We start from the raw sequence: 19,779 nt of genomic DNA on the forward strand, positions 1-19,779 counted from the left end.
CATACTGGGGTTTCAACATATACTGGGGTTTCATACTGGGGTTTCAACATATACTGGGGTTTCATACTGGGGTTTCATCATATACTGGGGTTTCATACTGGGGTTTCATCATATACTGGGGTTTCATACTGGGGTTTCATCATATACTGGGGTTTCATACTGGGGTTTCATCATATACTGGGGTTTCATTATATACTGGGGTTTGATCACATACTGGGATTTCAAAATATACTTGAGAAACAGACGTCTATATAACCCCTTCCTTTTCATTTCCCTCTTCTCCCCCTCTCCTCTTCCTCTCTTCTTAATCTCTCCCTCTTCCTCCTCTTCCTCCTCCTCATCCTCTCTCTTCACTCCTCTCCTCTCTTCTTCCTCCTCCTCTTCCTCCTCTCCTCTCTCCACTCTCCACTCCTCTCTTCCTCCTCCTCCTCTCCTCTCTCCACTCTCCACTCCTCTCTTCCTCCTCCTCCTCCTCTCTCCACTCCTCTCCTCTCTCTTCACTCCTCTCCTCTCCTTCTCCTCTCTCTTCACTCCTCACCCCTCCCCTCCTTCCCCTCTTCCTCTCCCCTCCTCTCTTCTCCCCCTCAGCCTCGTCTGAACAGTTTGTCAGATGAACTAGGTCTGAGTGATGAGAGGTGTGTGACGGTGAGGAGGTTCCCAGGCTCAGAGAACAGTCCCGGTCCAGGCCTGGGCCCCCGGAGACTGAGCACCCCAGAGCAGGGCAACAAGGTATGTGTTTTTGTATGATGGTTTTTTCTATTACAATGGTTGACAATACAGTGAATTTGGAAAGTATTCAGGCCCCTTGACTTTTTCCACATTGTTACGTTAGTCTTATTCTAAAATGGATTCAATTGTTTTTTTCCCTCATCAATCTACACATAATACCCCATAATGACAAAGCAAAGAAAAAAAAAAAACTTTAATATCACATGTTCATAAGTATTGAGACCCTTTACTCAGTACTTTGTTGAAGCACCTTTGGCAGCGATTACAGCCTCAAGGCTTCTTGGGTATGACGCTACAAGCTTGGCACACCTGTATTTGGGGAGATTTCTCCCATTCTTCTCTGCTGATCCTTTCAAGCTCTGTCAGGTTGGATGGGGAGCGTCGCTGCACAGCTATTTTCAAGTCTCTCCAGAGATGTTCGATTGGGTTCAAGTCCGGGCTCTGGCTGGGCCACTCAAGGACATTCAGAGACTTGTCCCGAAGCCACTCCAGCGTTGTCTTGGCTGTGTGCTTAGGGTCGTTGTCCTTTTGAAATGTGAACCTTTGCCTCAGTCTGAGGTCCTGAGCGCTCTGGAGCAGGTTTTCATCAAGGATCTCTCTGTACTTTGCTCCGTTCATCTTTCCCTCGATCCTGACTAGTCTCTCAGTCCCTGCCGCTGAAAAACATCCCCACAGCATGATGCTGCCACCACCATGCTTCACCGTAGGGATGGTGCCAGGTTTCCTCCAGACGTGACGCTTGGCATTCAGGCCAAAGAGTTCAATCTTGGTTTCATCAGACCAGATAATCTAGTTTCTCATGGTCTGAGCCCTTTAGGTGCCTTTTGGCAAACTCCAAGTGGGCTGTCATGTGCCTTTTACTGAGGAGTGGCTTCCGTATGGCCACTCTACCATAAAGGCCTGATTGGTTGAGTGCTGCAGAGATGGTTGTCCTTCTGGAAGGTTCTCCCTTCTCCACAGAGGAACTCTGGAGCTCTGTCAGAGTGACCATTGGGTTCTTGGCCACCTCCCTGACCAAGGCCCTTCTCCCCCGATTGCTCAGTTTTGCCAGGCGGCCAGCTCTAGGAAGAGTCTTGGTGGTTCCAAACTTCCATTTAAGAATGATGGAGGCCACTGTGTTCTTGGGGACCTTCAATGCTGCAGACATTTTTTGGTACTCTTCCCCAGATCTGTGCCTCAACACAATCCTGTCTCGGAGCTCTACGGACAATTCCTTCGACCTCATGGCTTGGTTTTTGCTCTGACATGCACTGTCAACTGTGGGACCTTATATTGACAGGTGTGTGCCTTTCCAAATCATGTCCAATCAATTGAATTTACCACAGGTGGACTCCAATCAAGTTGTAGAAACATCTCAAGGATGATCAATGGAAACAGGATGCACCTGAGCTCAATTTCGAGTCTCATAGCAAAGGGTCTGAATACTTATGTAAATAAGGTATTTCTGTTTTATTTTTAATACATTTGCAAAAATGTCTTAACCTGTTTTCGCTTTGTCGTTATGGGGTATTGTGTGTAGATTGAGGATTTCTATTTATTTAATCAATTTTAGAATAAGGCTTTAACGTAACAAAATGTGGAATAAGTCAAGGGGTCTGAATACTCTCCGAATGCACTTTATATGATATTCTGTGTTTTAATGATGTTGTGAAGCTTAAAATGCTAAACGAATTTCCCAAGCTTGAGTTAATAAAGGTATTCTAATTCTAAGGTGGAGCACCGTACTCCTGACTACCTGTCAGCCAGTGTTAGTAGTCCCGGCATACTGTCCACCGCCTCAGACCCTGGTGAGTCAGAACACACACATACCGTCACACGGACACACACACACACACACACACACACACACACACACACACACACACGGACACGACACACACACACACACACACACACACACACACACACACACACACATACCGTCACACGGACACGCCACACACACACACACACACACACACACACACACACACATACCGTCACACGGACACGCCACACACACACACACACACACACACACACACACACACACACCTCGTTATGGTATGTTTTGTTCACTTGGTAGCCCTTTACACTCGTACCCGTATACAGGTTGAAAATAGCAGATTTGGTGCTAATAAGCTCCTAAATTGGAACGCAGTGGCTTTACAGTAATGTGCTATACGTGACTTCAGAGCTCAAGGTCTTCGCTTCACAGCGCTGTATGGGTTTTGACTGACAGCCGTTGTGAACTTCACCATCACACGCAGTCAAGAAGTTGCTCCCATCACTCCCACTAATTGGGCAACTTTTTTCTGAGTGAGGGGAAAATGCTGTACATAAAGAGGACTCAATGTATTTTGAAAGATGAGACGTTGAGGATTATAATAAATACCGCTTTGATGTCTTACAAGCAAGCCAAACACCCGAGAGTCCAAATGTGCACTTCACGTTTCCATATCATTAAACTCATGTCACAAACAGTGTCAACGTTTATGATCACTATGCTTGATGTACAGTTCCAAGATGACGTGGCGTCGTACCCTGGGTTGTTCTGAACAGAATGAGTCTGTGTTTTTCGTATTGTGAAGAGATTCGGCAGGGAACACGCATCCGAATGCACTCGTGACTCTATTCTACGCACACCAAAATTTAAAGATCGGCTTCTCTGAATTGCTTTGTGAAAGCCTAAGGCTGTAAGATCGTATTTTGTAACTTAGCTAGTCATGTTGGCAATAGAACACGCTTTCAAATTATGCCCACCAGACCCAGATTGCGATTTATAATGGGCCGTTTTTTGGAATGCATAAACAACAACAGTAACTGTGATGGCGGGGATGCAGGGCTGTGATGGCGGGGATGCAGGGCTGTGTTCAAAACAACAACAGTAACTGTGATGGCGGGGATGCAGGGCTGTGTTCAAAACAACAACAGTAACTGTGATGGCGGGGATGCAGGGCTGTGTTCAAAACAACAACAGTAACTGTGATAGCGGGGATGCAGGGCTGTGTTCAAAACAACAACAGTAACTGTGATGGCGGGGATTCAGGGCTGTGTTCAAAACAACTACAAGTCTGCTTGCTCTAGTTCCTCAACATCACAGCTAGGAGAGCTTAAAATAGCACCTTATAGTTGAAGACTCTTCTTTGAGTCATAAAAGTGTATTGAAATGACTTAGGAACTGTGCACGCTTTGGAGAGCTGTGTGGCCACTTGGAGACAGCTGTTAGACCTCTCACCTGTCATTTGTTTTGACTACCTCAAATTTCCCCGGAATTTTCTTATCATGTTACTGAATGTATCCAGAGTATTTTCTGATTTCATTATCAACAAATGCGGCGAAAAGTACTGTAAATGTAAAATGCACATAAAATCAGGTGTTTGAATTCAGTCTGGTGTCAGATTAACTGTTTAGTCAAATTTTCCAGTAATCTCCAAACTGTTCCATTTTTAATTTAATCTTCTGTAAGAAAACATTTACCATATATTTAGCCCTGTCCATATAGGCCAATTCCCACCAGTGTAAAGGGTTACATTGATGCACACTCTCTCTAAATGAGAAAAAATCTCTTCTTTTCCAAGCTATCAGTTACTCAAACAACGTATTCGTCAGTAATTCAAACATATCCAAAGGTAAGAAGTTGTATCTAACTGTGCTTGTGGTGTACTGTAGATACACTAACTGGACAGTTTATTAGGTACACCCATCTAGTGCCGGGTCGGACCCCGCTTTGCCTCCAGAACGGTCTGAATTCTTCGAGGCATGGATTCTACAAGGTGTCGGAAACGTTCCACAGGGATGTCGGTCCATGCTGACGCAATGGCATCACGCAGTTGTTCATGTTACGAACAGCCCCGTTCAATCTCATCCAAAAGATAGTCTATTGGGTTTGGTCACAAACAATGTTCAGATACGCTGTGGCGTTCAATCGTTGCTCAATTGGTATCAAGGGACCTCACGTGTGCCAGAAAAACATTCCCCACATCGGTACGCCACCAGCCTGTACCGTTGACGCCAGGCAGGATGGGGGCCATAGACTCATGCAGCTTACGCCAAATCCTGACTCTGCCAACAGCATGACGCAACAGGAACTGGGATTCGGTGACTGGATGTTTTTTTGTTTGTCGCACCATTCTTGGTAAACTCTAGACACTGTCGTGCGTGGAAAAACCCAGGAGGGCAGCCGTTTCTGAGATACTGGAACCGGCTCGCCTGGCACCGACGATCATACCAGGCTCAAAGCCTCTAAGGTCACTCGTTTTGCCCATTCGAACGTTCAATCGAACAGTAACTGAATGCATTGATACCTGTCTGCCGGCTTTATCTAGCAAGCCACGGCCACGGCCACGTGACTCACTGTCTGTAGGAGCGAACCATTTTTGTGAACGAGGTGGTGTACCTAATAAACTGGCCGGTGAGTGTATTTTGTTGTATTCACTATAGTGGTTCAATACCCTCAGAGAGAATCCTATATGCTAGATACACTATATATACAAAAGTATGTGGACACCCCTTCAAATTAGTGGATTCGGCTATTTCAGCCACACCCGTTGCTGACAGGTGTATAAAATCGAGCACACAGCCATGCAATCTCCATAGACAAACATTGGCAGTAGAATGGCCTCTACTGAAGAGCTCAGTGACTTTCAACGTGGCACTGTCATAAGATGCCACATTTCCAACAAGTCAGTTCGTCAAATGTCTGCCCTGCTAGAGCTGCCCCGGTCAACTGTAAGTGCTGTTATTGTGAAGTGGAAACGTCTAGGAGCAACAACGGCTCAGCCGCGAAGTGGTAGGCCACACAAGCTCACAGAACGGGACCGCCGAGTGCTGAAGCGCATAACAATCATCTGTCCTCGGATGTAACACTCACCGAGTTCCAAACTGCCTCTGGAAGCAACGTCAGCACAATAACTGTTCGTCGGGAGCTTCATGAAATTAGTTTCCATGGCCGAGCAGCCGCACACAAGCCTAAGATCACCATGTGCAATGCCAAGCGTCGGCTGGAGAGGTGTAAAGCTCGCCGCCATTGGACTCTGCAGCAGTGGAAACGCGTTCTCTGGAGTGATGAGTCACGCTTCACCATCTGGCTGTCCGACGGACAAATCTGGGTTTGGCGGATGCCAGGAGAACGCTACCTGCCCCAATGCATAGTGCCAACTGTAAAGTTTGGTGGAGGAGGAGTAATGGTCTGGGACTGTTTTTCATGGTTCGGGCTAGGCCCCTTAGTTCCAGTGAAGGGAAATCTTAAATCAGCATACAATGACATTCTAGACGATTCTGTGCTTCCAACTTTCTGGCAACAGTTTGGGGAAGGCCCTTTCTTGTTTCAACATGACAATGCCCCCGTGCACAGAGCGAGGTCCCTACAGAAATGCTTTGTCGAGATCAGTGTGAAAGACTTGACTGGCCTGCACAGAGCCCTGACCTCAACCCCATCGAACGCCTTTGGGATGAATTGGAACGCCGACTGCGAGCCAGGCCTAATCGCCCCCAACATCAGTGCCCGACCTCACTAATGCTCTTGTGGCTGAATGGAAGCAAGTCCCCCGCAGCAATGTTCCAACATCTAGTGGAAAGCCTTCCCAGAAGTGTGGAGGCTGTTGTAGCAGCAGAAGGGGAACCAACTCGCTATATTAATGCCCGTGATTTTAGAATGAGATGTTTGACGAGCAGGTGTCCACATACTTTTGGTCATGTAGTGTATAACCCTCAGAGAACAGATATAACCCTCCAGAGTTCTATGCTAGAATATAACCCTCCACTTCCCCCTGCTTGCAATGATGGTGATATGTGGTTATTATACCTACTTTAGTTCATTGCACTGATTTGTAAGTGGCTCTGGATAAGCGCGTCTGCTAAATCAGGGGTTCTCAAACTTTTTGTGGCCAGGGGGACCCCTTTTGTAGTAACAAATTCATCAGGGACCCCCTTTAATAACTTGTGAGAAAAAAAAAAAAAGAGTTTTACTGTGACTTCGGCTCTGGGAAGGAACATTTTAATGGCCCACGTATTGGCATCGGAGAGGGAGAATTTCAGTTTTCAAGCTAATTTCCTGCAATTCTACACATTTTGTCATGTGGCGGAGATGTTTTGTTGCAGCTTGAAAGCTTAATGTCCTGCGAATTCGACACATTTTACCACGAGGCGGAGAGAAAATTTTGCAGTTTTAAAGCTTAAATTACTTTTCCACAGATCCCTTGGCCAAAATGTGTTTAATCCTCTGTAGCTCAATTGGTAGAGCATGGCGCTTGTAACGCCAGGGTAGTGGGTTCAATCCCCGGGACCACCCATACGTAAAAATGTATGCACACATGACTGTAAGTTGCTTTGGATAAAAGCGTCTGCTAAATGGCTTATTATTATTATTATTATAAATCTGTTAGCGTTGGTAATATTCATAAAAAAATATAAATATAAATGTTTTTTTTTCTTTTCTTTTTTATACAGTGCATTCGGAAAGTATTCAGACACCTTCCCCTTTTCCATATTCTGTTGGTACAGCCTTATTCTAAAATGGATTACATTTCATTTTTTTCTTCCTCAATCTACACACAACACCCCATAATGTCAAAGTGAAAACAGATTTTTAGACAATTTGCAAATGTATAAAAAAACAAAAACAGAAATACCTTATTTACATACGTTTTCAGACCCTTTGCTATGAGACTCGAAATTGAGCTCAGGTGCATCCTGTTTCCATTGATCATCCTTGATGTTTCCACAACTTGATTGGAGTCCACCTGTGGTAAATTCAATTGATTGGACATGATTTGGAATGGCACACACCTGTTTATATAAGGTCCCACAGTTGACAGTGCATGTCAGTGCAAAAACCAAGCCATGAGGTCGAAGGAATTGTCCGTAGAGCTCCGAGACAGGATTGTATCGAGGCACAGATCTGGGGAATGGTACCAAAAACATCTCTGGAGAGACCTGGAAATAGCTGTGCAGCAACGCTCCCCTCCAACCTGACAGAGCTTGAGAGGATCTGCAGAGAAGAATGGGAGAAACTCCCCAAATAGGGGTCTGAATACTTTCCGAAGGCATTGTATCACTATCTCGAGATCTGGCTGCGGAACCCCAGCAGTACTTCCGCGGAACCCTGCAGTACCTCCGGAACCCCTGCAGTACCTCCGGAACCCCTGCAGTACCTCCGGAACCCCTGCAGTACCTCCGGAACCCCTGCAGTACCTCCGGAACCCCTGCAGTACCTCCGGAACCCCTGCAGTACCTCCACGTAACCCCTGCAGTATCTCCGCGGAACCCCTGCAGTACCTCCGGAACCCCTGCAGTACCTCCGGAACCCCTGCAGTACCTCCGGAACCCCTGCAGTACCTCCGGAACCCCTGCAGTACCTCCGGAACCCCTGCAGTATCTCCACGGAACCCCTGCAGTACCTCCGGAACCCCTGCAGTACCTCCGGAACCCCTGCAGTACCTCCGGAACCCCTGCAGTATCTCCACGGAACCCCTGCATTATCTCCACTGAACCCCTGCAGTATCTCCACTGAACCCCTGCAGTACCTCCACTGATTAAAAAAACAACAACATTTTAGTCATTTAGCAGATGCTCTTATCCAGAGCGACTTACAGTTAGTGAGTGCATACATTTTCATACTGGCCCCCCGTGGGAAACGAACCCACAACCCTGGCATTGCAAGCGCCATGCTCTACCAACTGAGCTGCAGGGAACCCCTGCAGTACCTCCGCAGAACCCCAGTGCTAAATGACTAAAATATCAAATGTAAACGTAACTTGTCTCTGTCCCCAGAACATGGTGACTCTGATGGGAGTGTGAACGGGGACAATCCCAAGACTCCTCCCAGCCGACCACACAGGAAGGAGAAGAAGGAATACCATGTGAGTCTTTATCTATGTGATTTGTATATGGTATGTGACTATGTACATGGCAAAGCTATCTAAATATGTCACAAACAGTCATATAATCTTAGATAACATATAGTTATTTATTTATTTTATACAGACAAAATACGCTCCCTCATCTGGAGTTTCAAATGGTTTGAGTAGAAATGGAGGCAGGAAGAAATGACCCAACTAAATAACATATGGCCTTTTGTCTGTCTGTCTGTCTGTCTGTCTGTCTGTCTGTCTGTCCAAGCAACTTACTGACCCTGCTCTGAAACCTAGGTTATGTCCCAAATCACACACTCTTCCCGATTTATAGTGCACTACTTTTGGTAGGGCTCATGTGGCTTCCCTAAGTAGTTAACTACATAGGGAATAGGGGGCCATTTGGGACTCAACCCCACAGTATACTAATTAATCAGACACTGATGGTTATAGAGGGACCTTTGGCAGCTGTTCATGTTGAAATCATTGATTCAGGGGGAATTGGCAGCTGTTCGTGTTGAAATCGTTGATTCAGGGGAAATTGGCAGCTGTTCGTGTTGAAATCGTTGATTCAGGAGAAAAGAGAATATGATAGCATAATGACACCGAGATTGCGTCCCAAATGACTCCCTATGTAGTGCACTACTTTTGACCAGGGCTCATAGGGCCCATAGGGCTCTGGTCAAAAGTAGTGCACTAGATAGGGAACAGGGTACCATTTGGGACAGAGTCTAACTGTTTTTGTTTTCCACAGTGCTGAGGTTTGAGACAGTAGTTGCGTTTTTATAAAGCATGAAACACACAGAGAATCTCACTGCCGATAGACGGCCGATAGGTACTCATCCCAGTGGGGAGGCTGTTACTTCTCTTGCTAGAACAGAAGCGGTACCTGCTGCTTGCCGTCCCCGGTAGCGCTGAACCTACCTATTCTACTGCTAGAATCGCAACGCTGGTCAGTGGCCAACAACTTGACTTTGAGCCAATCAGAGAGCAGATGCACCTACGTGGGGGAGCAACAAAAACTTTAAATGTCATGAGCCAGTCTCACTTCATACTCCCTCATCTGGAGTTTCAAATGGTTTGAGTAGAAATGGAGGCAGGAAGAAATGACCCAACTAAATAACATATGGCCTTTTGTCTGTCTGTCTGTCTGTCTGTCTGTCTGTCTGTCTGTCTGTCTGTCTGTCTGTCTGTGTCTGTGTCTGTGTCTGTGTCTGTGTCTATGGGATGGTAGCTAGCTAAGTGTACAGATGCAATGCACACAACACTAAATTCACCCTCCAAGCTAGCTAACCACTGTAGTTGGAATTGACATAATTAAATCACAATGGATTACTTTCCATGAAACGACTGCCTGTGTTAGCTGCTGAGTTAGCTAGGTAGCTAGGGACATTACACTATGTTGTGCTAGCTGACTTAGCGAATGTGCTAACGTTAGCAAGCTAGCTAAACGTTTGGCTATGGGTTGGGCACTGACAGTATGAGATTATGGAGTTTATTAAATTGTTTCTTCGTCATCTTGCTAAGTAGTCATCTAGCTGTGGCCATCTGGCTAGTATCAACAAAGGCTTTCTACAAAATAGCAACATTAGCGCAACTAGCTAGCAACAAGGCTGAGTGGCTGACGACTTCAAGGTCTTTGCTGTGTGAACACAAAAGAGATTGTCTGCCAACACTGTTCAGAGCTGCTAAGTAAATTTTTACATTTTAGTCATTTAGCAGACGCTCTTATCCAGAGCGACTTACAGTTAGTGAGTGCATAATTGTTGTTTTTTTTCATACTGTCGGCAGGCAAACGTTTAACAATCCTACCGGTGTGTCTGAGCTATGAGGCTTGGCAAATCTACAAACCAGATCTAATCTACATAATAATTAGTTTGGCTTGGCAAAGGAAGAGTACAGAACATGCCAAGTCCATCCTCTTGCTTAAAACAATAAACGGTTGCTTGAAGTCAACAGATTAACATTTTAAAACAGTGCCTGGCAAACCAGCTCGGCATTACTTCGTATGTCCTCCACTCTTCATCCAGTCTGACGTGTGGCTATTTGTTTCTCCTCAGAAACCAGCTATCAACGGCCTGCCGCCCACCCCTAAAGTCCTGGTGAGTGGCCCATGTTATTGAGTCCTAAATAACACCCTATTCCCTTTTTATAGTGCACTACTTTTGACCAGAGCCCTATAAAGTACAACACTATATAGGGAATAGGGTGCCATGTGAGACGGAGACTGTATGTATCGGGCCTAGTTGCCTCCATTGTCCCCCTGGTGGATGGGTTAGACTATGTCTATGATGAATTAATAGTATGATGAATGTATATTGTCTATGGTCAGACTGGACCGACTCCAACTGTGCAGTTGGTCATCTCTGGTCGCTGTGCTGTTGGTCATCTCTGGTCGCTGTGCAGTTGGTCATCTCTGGTCGCTGTGCAGTTGGTCATCTCTGGTCGCTGTGCAGTTGGTCATCTCTGGTTACTGTGCTGTTGGTCATCTCTGGTTCCTGTGCTGTTGGTCATCTCTGGTCACTGTGCTGTTGGTCATCTCTGGTTACTGTGCTGTTGGTCATCTCTGGTTACTGTGCTGTTGGTCATCTCTGGTTCCTGTGCTGTTGGTCATCTCTGGTTACTGTCATGTTGGTCATCTCTGGTTACTGTGCTGTTGGTCATCTCTGGTTACTGTCCTGTTGGTCATCTCTGGTTACTGTGCTGTTGGTCATCTCTGGTCACTGTGCTGTTGGTCATCTCTGGTTACTGTCCTGTTGGTCATCTCTGGTTACTGTGCTGTTGGTCATCTCTGGTTACTGTGCTGTTGGTCATCTCTGGTTACTGTGCTGTTGGTCATCTCTGGTTACTGTGCTGTTGGTCATCTCTGGTTACTGTGCTGTTGGTCATCTCTGGTTACTGTCCTGTTGGTCATCTCTGGTTACTGTCCTGTTGGTCATCTCTGGTTACTGTGCTGTTGGTCATCTCTGGTTACTGTCCTGTTGGTCATCTCTGGTTACTGTGCTGTTGGTCATCTCTGGTTACTGTGCTGTTGGTCATCTCTGGTTACTGTCATGTTGGTCATCTCTGGTTACTGTGCTGTTGGTCATCTCTGGTTACTGTCCTGTTGGTCATCTCTGGTTACTGTGCTGTTGGTCATCTCTGGTTACTGTCCTGTTGGTCATCTCTGGTTACTGAGCTGTTGGTCATCTCTGGTTACTGTGCTGTTGGTCATCTCTGGTTACTGTCATGTTGGTCATCTCTGGTTACTGTCCTGTTGGTCATCTCTGGTTACTGTCATGTTGGTCATCTCTGGTTACTGTGCTGTTGGTCATCTCTGGTTACTGTGCTGTTGGTCATCTCTGGTTACTGTGCTGTTGGTCATCTCTGGTTACTGTGCTGTTGGTCATCTCTGGTTACTGTGCTGTTGGTCATCTCTGGTTACTGTGCTGTTGGTCATCTCTGGTTACTGTGCTGTTGGTCATCTCTGGTTACTGTGCTGTTGGTCATCTCTGGTTACTGTGCTGTTGGTCATCTCTGGTTACTGTCATGTTGGTCATCTCTGGTTACTGCCCTGTTGGTCATCTCTGGTTACTGTGCTGTTGGTCATCTCTGGTTACTGTGCTGTTGGTCATCTCTGGTTACTGTGCTGTTGGTCATCTCTGGTTACTGTGCTGTTGGTCATCTCTGGTTACTGTCCTGTTGGTCATCTCTGGTTACTGTGCTGTTGGTCATCTCTGGTTACTGTCCTGTTGGTCATCTCTGGTTACTGTGCAGTTGGTCATCTCTGGTTACTGTCCTGTTGGTCATCTCTGGTTACTGTGCTGTTGGTCATCTCTGGTTACTGTCCTGTTGGTCATCTCTGGTTACTGTCCTGTTGGTCATCTCTGGTTACTGTGCTGTTGGTCATCTCTGGTTACTGTCCTGTTGGTCATCTCTGGTTACTGTCCTGTTGGTCATCTCTGGTTACTGTCCTGTTGGTCATCTCTGGTTACCGTGCTGTTGGTCATCTCTGGTTACCGTGCTGTTGGTCATCTCTGGTTACTGTGGTCAGAATGTTGTCTATTGTTGCTATCTTCCAGACCGTCTTTGGGTGGAGATTCACTCTCTGAAACCCAGTTTGTTGGTATTTTTCTCATCACTACACTAGATGGGGGCCTGTTTCTCCAAAGTTTTTGATGGCTGTCCACTGAAAATCAACTGTGCCACGTCATGGATACACCCGGATACCAAAGGTAACACACACACACACACACACACACATATACACATATAATGTTAGAGAATGAGTGTGTCACAGACGGTTCCATTTTTCTACTGTTTTCCAGACCAATACCTTATATTTGGGACAGAGGATGGTATTTATACCCTCAACATGAATGAGCTTCATGAAGCCACCATGGAACAGGTAGGAACACGAGTTAACATCTCTTGGATAACTTAGCTTTAACATCTCTTGGATAGCTTAGCTTTAACATCTCTTGGATAACTTAGCTTTAACATCTCTTGGATAGCTTAGCTTTGACACTAATAAAACCCACTGCATCTTGTTGAACCATAAATATAGGACCAAACTGATAACATATGATTGTCTATAGGCTTTAGTACATCTCTGAATCCATCAAATAAGGTGGTATGCACAGCACTAAGAAAAGCCACTCATAAATATTAGGGATGTAATGATTAATCGATACACATCGGTCCCCGATTTTAAAATTTTTAAGACACATTCCAAACCGATCCAAATGTAGCATGCATCGGTCAGAAAATGTATTCAAACGTTACGAATCGCAAGTTCACTAAAATGTTTTGCTCACATTACATACTTTCTACCTTCAGAAAATACCTCATATTTTGTGACAACTGATGCGTCCTCTCCTTCAGTGTCTAACTGCATGTCACTGTGTTGACAGTCATTGATCTACAAGTCATTTTGAATGCCGAACAACCCCGGGCAACATCAGTAGCCTAGTCAAACTGCGCACTGTGCCCAGCTTCGCACGCTGACCAACGCGAGGTAGACGGCCTGTTCCTGATCTTGTACATCTGCGCGACACCTTCAGCATTGAAATGCTAAAATGGCTAGCGTGATATTAGGCTTTATTGGTTGAATGTCAACCTATGTAATTTGCTAGCTTATTGTTATCTATGCGCTGTTGAAAATGTTGTTTTATCAGAATAAACGTAAGCTACCGGAGACGCAACTCCATCTGGCTATATCTGCTGAACCGGGCTTACAATCGATTTTATTTTGATTGTTCAGGTTCACTATCAGCAATAGATTTGATAGTTTTGCTTTATACTGTACAGTCGGTATACACTGAGTATACCAAACATTAGCAACACCTTCCTAATATTGAGTTGCACCCCTCCCCCCTTTTACCCTCAGAACAGCCTCAATTCATCGGGGTGTGGACTCTACAAGGTGTCGAAAGCATTCCACAGGGTTGCTGGCCCATGTTAACACCAATGCTTCCCTCAGTTGTGTCAAGTTGGCTGGATGTCCTTTGGGTGGTGGACCATTTTTTGATTCACACGGGAAACTGTTGAGCGTGAAAAACCCAGCAGCATTGCAGTTCTTGACACAAACCGGTGTGCCTAGCACCTACTAACATACCCTGTTTAAAGATACATACAGTGGCTTGCGAAAGTATTAATAATAATAATAATATGCCATTTAGCAGACGCTTTTATCCAAAGCGACTTACAGTCATGCGTGCATAAATTTTTTTGTGTATGGGTGGTCCCGGGGATCGAACCCACTACCTTGGCGTTACAAGCGCCGTGCTCTACCAGCTGAGCTACAGAGGACCACCAGTATTCACCCCCCATGGCATTTTTCCAATTTTGTTGTCTTACAACCTGGAATTAAATTTGATTTTTTGGGGGGTTTGTATCATTTGATTTACACAACATTCCTACTACAAAATATTTTTTATTGTGAAACAAACAAGAAATAAGACAAAAAAAACTGAAAACTTGAGCGTGCATAACAGTTCACCTTTTGCAGCAATTACAGCTGCAAGTCTCTTGGGGTATGTCTCTATAAGCTTGGCACATCTAGCCACTGGTATTTTTGCCCATTCTTCAAGGCAAAACTGCTCCAGCTCCTTCAAGTTGGATGGGTTCTGCTGGTGTACAGCAATCTTTAAGTCATACCACAGATTCTCAATTGGCTTTGACAAGGCCATTCCAAGACATTTAAATGTTTCCCCTTAAACCACTCGAGTGTTGCTTTAGCAGTATGCTTAGGGTCATTGTCCTGCTGGAAGGTGAACCTCCGTTCCAGTCTCAAATCTTTGGAAGACTGAAACAGGTTTCCCTCAAGAATTTCCCTGTATTTAGCGCCATCCATCATTCCTTCAATTCGGATCAGTTTCCCAGTCCTTGCCGATGGAAAAACATCCCCCCAGCATGATGCTGCCACCACCATGCTTCACTGTGGGATGGTGTTCTAGGGGTGATGAGAGGTGTTGGGTTTGCGCCAGACATAGCGTTTTCCTTGATGGCCAAAAATGTTAGTCTCATCTGACCAGAGTACCTTCTTCCATATGTTTGGGGAGTCTCCCACATGGCTTTTGGCGAACACCAAATGTGTTTGCTTCTTTTTTTTAAGCAATGCCCAGCTCTGTGGAGTGTACGGCTTAAAGTGGTCCTATGGACAGATACTCCAATCTCCGCTGTGGAGCTTTGCAGCTCCTTCAGGGTTATCTTTGGTCTCTTTGTTGCCTCTCTGATTAATGACCTCCTTGCCTAGTCTGTGAGTTTTGGTGGGCGGCCCTCTCTTGGCAGGATTGTTGTGGTGCCATTTTCTTAAAACATTTTAATAATGGATTTAATGCTGCACCGGTTTGTAGGCCTCCTTGCTCGCACACGCTTCTTCAGTTCTGCCCACACATTTTCTATAGGATTGAGGTCAGGGCTTTGTGATGGCCACTCCAATACCTTGACTTTGTTGTCCTTAAGCCATTTTGCCACAACTTTGGAAGTATGCTTGGGGTCATTGTCCATTTGGAAGACCCATTTGAGACCAAGCTTTAAGTTACTGTCTGATGTCTTGAGATGTTGCTTCAATATATCCACATAATTTTCCTTCCTCATGATGCCATCTATTTTGTGAAGTGCACCAGTGCCTCCTACAGCAAAGCACCCCTACAGCATGATGCTGCCACCCCCGTGCTTCACGGTTGGGATGGTGTTCTTCGGCTTGCAAGAGCCCCCTTTTTCCTCCAAACATAACCATGGTCATTATGGCCAAACAGTTCTTTTTTTGTTTCATCAGACCAGAGGACATTTCTCCAAAAAGTATGATCTTTGTCCCCATGTGCAGTTGCAAACCGTAGTCTGGCTTTTTTATGGCGGTTTTGGAGCGGTGGCTTCTTCCTTGCTGAGCGGCCTTTCAGGTTATGTCGATATAGGACTCGTTTTACTGTGCCTATAGATACCTTTGTACCTGTTTCCTCCAGCATCTTCACAAGGTCCTTTGCTGTTGTTCTGGGATTGATTTGCACTTTTCGCACCAAAGTACGTTCATCTTTAGGAGACAGAACGCGTCTCCTTCCTGAGCGGTATGACGGCTGCGCGGTCCCATGGTGTTTATACTTGCGTACTATTGTTTGTATAGATTAATGTGGTACCTTCAGGCATTTGGAAATTGCTCCCAGTGATGAACCAGACTTGTGGAGGTCTACAGTTTTGGCTTGGCTGCTTTCTTTTGATTTTTCTATGATGTCAAGCAAAGAGGCACAGAGTTTGAAGGTAGGCCTTGAAATACATCCACAGGTACACCCCCAATTGACTCAAATGATGTCAATTAGCCTATCAGAAGCTTCTAAAGCCATGACATCATTTTCTGGAATTTTCCAAGCTGTTTAAAGGCACAGTCAAACTTCTGACCCACTGGAATTGTGATACAGTGAATTATAAGTGAAATAATCTGTTTGTAAACAATTGTTGGAAAAATTACTTGCGTCATGCACAAAGTAGATGTCCTAACCGACTTGCCAAAACTATAGTTTGTTAACAAGAAATCTGTGGAGTGGTTGAAAAACAAGTTTTAATGACTCCAACCTAAGTGTATGTAAACTTCCGACTTCAACTGTATATATACTGAGATCATGTGACAGATCATGTGACACTTAGATTGCACACAGGTGGACTTTATTTAACTAATTATGTGACATCTGAAGGTAATTGGTTGCACCAGATCTTATTTAGGGGCTTCAAAGCAAAGGGGGTGAATACATACGCATGCACCACTTTTCCGTTATTTATTTTTTTGAATTTTTTGAAACAAGTTAATTTTTTCCATTTCACTACACCAATTTGGACTATTTTGTGTATGTCCATTACATGAAATCCAAATAAAAATCCATTTAAAATTACAGGTTATAATGCAACAAAATAGGAAAAACGTCAAGGGGGATGAATGCTTTGGCAAGGCACTGTACATATTTTGTCTTGTCCATTCACCTTCTGAATGGCACACATACACAATCCCATGTCTCAAGGTTTAAAAATCCTTATTTAATCCGTCGTCGTCTCGTCTTCATCTACACTGCTTGAAGTGGATTTAACAAGTGACATCAATAAGGGCTCGTTGCTTTCAACTGGATTCACCTGGTCAGTCTATGTCATGGAAAGAGCAGGTGTCCTTAATGTTTTCTATACTCGGTATATATGGTCATTTTTTAGATATACAGGGTAAAGTTGATTAATTTCATAACGAGGACATCAAGCACTTTTTTGAGGCACACCGCATGGCCGAAGTGAGAAGAGAAGATCATTCCGTAAAAACGTCCAAATGGTCAAAACCATCCAATTTGAAATCCAAAGTTTTGCTATATATTCATTGGCTATGTCATAGCTATTTTGTAAATGACGTTTCAAACTATAACGTATTGTTCCTTTATCGAATCGGAGCCCATGTATCGAGCTAGATACGTATCGAATCGTCTTGAAAGCGAAAGATGCGCATGGCTACACTCAACTGACCTCATCTTAAGTCTTAGTTACTGTAGGTCTGAATCCATTAAATAATGTGCTGTGTACTGCCAAATTGTTCTATTTCAACAGTGAGTATTAAATGTCCTTATTGTGTTACGTTCCCCCCATTCTAGCTGTTCCCCAGGAAGTGCACCTGGCTCTACATCATCAACAACAACCTGATGTCACTGTCAGGTGAGTCAGTGGGACTGTCTCTGTCAGGTGAGTCAGTGGGACTGTCTCTGTCAGGTGAGTCAGTGGGACTGTCTCTGTCAGGTGAGTCAGTGGGACTGTCTCTGTCAGGTGAGTCAGTGGGACTGTCTCTGTCAGGTGAGTCAGTGGGACTGTCTCTGTCAGGTGAGTCAGTGGGACTGTCTCTGTCAGGTGAGTCAGTGGGACTGTCTCTGTCAGGTGAGTCAGTGGGACTGTCTCTGTCAGGTGAGTCAGTGGGACTGTCTCTGTCAGGTGAGTCAGTGGGACTGTCTCTGTCAGGTGAGTCAGTGGGACTGTCTCTGTCAGGTGAGTCAGTGGGACTGTCTCTGTCAGGCGAGTCAGTGGGACTGTCTCTGTCAGGCGAGTCAGTGGGACTGTCTCTGTCAGGTGAGTCAGTGGGACTGTCTCTGTCAGGTGAGTCAGTGGGACTGTCTCTGTCAGGTGAGTCAGTGGGACTGTCTCTGTCAGGTGAGTCAGTGGGACTGTCTCTGTCAGGCGAGTCAGTGGGACTGTCTCTGTCAGGTGAGTCAGTGGGACTGTCTCTGTCAGGTGAGTCAGTGGGACTGTCTCTGTCAGGTGAGTCAGTGGGACTGTCTCTGTCAGGTGAGTCAGTGGGACTGTCTCTGTCAGGTGAGTCAGTGGGACTGTCTCTGTCAGGTGAGTCAGTGGGACTGTCTCTGTCAGGTGAGTCAGTGGGACTGTCTCTGTCAGGTGAGTCAGTGGGACTGTCTCTGTCAGGTGAGTCAGTGGGACTGTCTCTGTCAGGTGAGTCAGTGGGACTGTCTCTGTCAGGTGAGTCAGTGGGACTGTCTCTGCCAGGTGAGTCAGTGGGACTGTCTCTGCCAGGCGAGTCAGTGGGACTGTCTCTGTCAGGCGAGTCAGTGGGACTGTCTCTGTCAGGCGAGTCAGTGGGACTGTCTCTGTCAGGCGAGTCAGTGGGACTGTCTCTGTCAGGCGAGTCAGTGGGACTGTCTCTGTCAGGCGAGTCAGTGGGACTGTCTCTGTCAGGCGAGTCAGTGGGACTGTCTCTGTCAGGCGAGTCAGTGGGACTGTCTCTGTCAGGCGAGTCAGTGGGACTGTCTCTGTCAGGCGAGTCAGTGGGACTGTCTCTGTCAGGCGAGTCAGTGGGACTGTCTCTGTCAGGTGAGTCAGTGGGACTGTCTCTGTCAGGTGAGTCAGTGGGACTGTCTCTGTCAGTTGAGTCAGTGGGACTGTCTCTGTCAGGTGAGTCAGTGGGACTGTCTCTGTCAGGTGAGTCAGTAAGGACTGTCTCTGTCAGGTATCACAACAACCTGCTGTACTGCAGTCTGTCAGAGATAGAGGCGGTATCGATCATAGTCAGCTGCTATGATAACCTACTGCTTTGTTTTGCTGTTATCTGCCTGGAAACACCATTACATCATATCTATTCTACAGGAGCAATACCATTACCTGTTATCTACACACCATACTGTAAATACAATCACCTCAAAGCTATCTATAGACCAGAAGTAACAGTTTGTTTAAAAGCTTTTGGATGAAAACCCCGATAAGAAGCGCTTGACTGCATATTGTGGTGAGTCATGTCTTTATTGCCTACTGCTGTGTGGAATAGATATGGCGTTTATATGGACCAGTGGTTGTAAAGACTCCTGGTTACAGTAGCAATGTAGATAGTTTGGACAGATACACTACATGACCAAAAGTATGTGGACACCTACTTGTTGAACATCTCGTTCCAAAATCATGGGCTTTAATATGGAGTTGGTCCCCCCTTTGCTGCTATAACAGCCTCCACTCTTCTGGGAAGGCTTTCCACTAGATGTTGGAACATTGCTGCGGGGACTTGCTTCCATTCAGCCACGAGAGCATTAGTGAGGTCGGACACTGATGTTTGGGCGATAAGGCCTGGCTCGCAGTCGGCGTTCCAATTCATCCCAAAGGTGTTCGATGGGGTTGAGGTCAGGGCTCTGTGCAGGCCAGTCAGGTTCTTCCACATTGATCTCGACAAACCATTCCTGTATGGACCTCGCTTTGTGCACTGGGGTATTGTTATGCTGAA

At 45.6% G+C, this 19,779-nt stretch overlaps 1 protein-coding gene across 1 annotated transcript in view; it reads left to right on the forward strand.

Moving 5' to 3' along the window:
- The window catches only part of map4k5 (mitogen-activated protein kinase kinase kinase kinase 5), a gene marked incomplete at its 3' end in the record, with an annotated part of 98,060 nt that overhangs the window by 71,432 nt on the left and 6,849 nt on the right, over positions 1 to 19,779 (forward strand). The window contains exons 19-26 of the mRNA XM_084181522.1: positions 589 to 729; positions 2,441 to 2,516; positions 8,482 to 8,570; positions 10,622 to 10,663; positions 12,691 to 12,775; positions 12,869 to 12,948; positions 17,660 to 18,530; positions 18,585 to 18,881. Of these exons, the coding sequence (XP_084037648.1) occupies positions 589 to 729; positions 2,441 to 2,516; positions 8,482 to 8,570; positions 10,622 to 10,663; positions 12,691 to 12,775; positions 12,869 to 12,948; positions 17,660 to 18,530; positions 18,585 to 18,881 (1,681 nt within the window). The remainder of the gene's footprint in view (positions 1 to 588; positions 730 to 2,440; positions 2,517 to 8,481; positions 8,571 to 10,621; positions 10,664 to 12,690; positions 12,776 to 12,868; positions 12,949 to 17,659; positions 18,531 to 18,584; positions 18,882 to 19,779) is intronic.

The sequence above is a fragment of the Coregonus lavaretus genome (assembly GCF_964263955.1).
Source record: "Coregonus lavaretus genome assembly, chromosome: 18".
Taxonomy (NCBI): Eukaryota; Metazoa; Chordata; class Actinopteri; order Salmoniformes; family Salmonidae; genus Coregonus; species Coregonus lavaretus.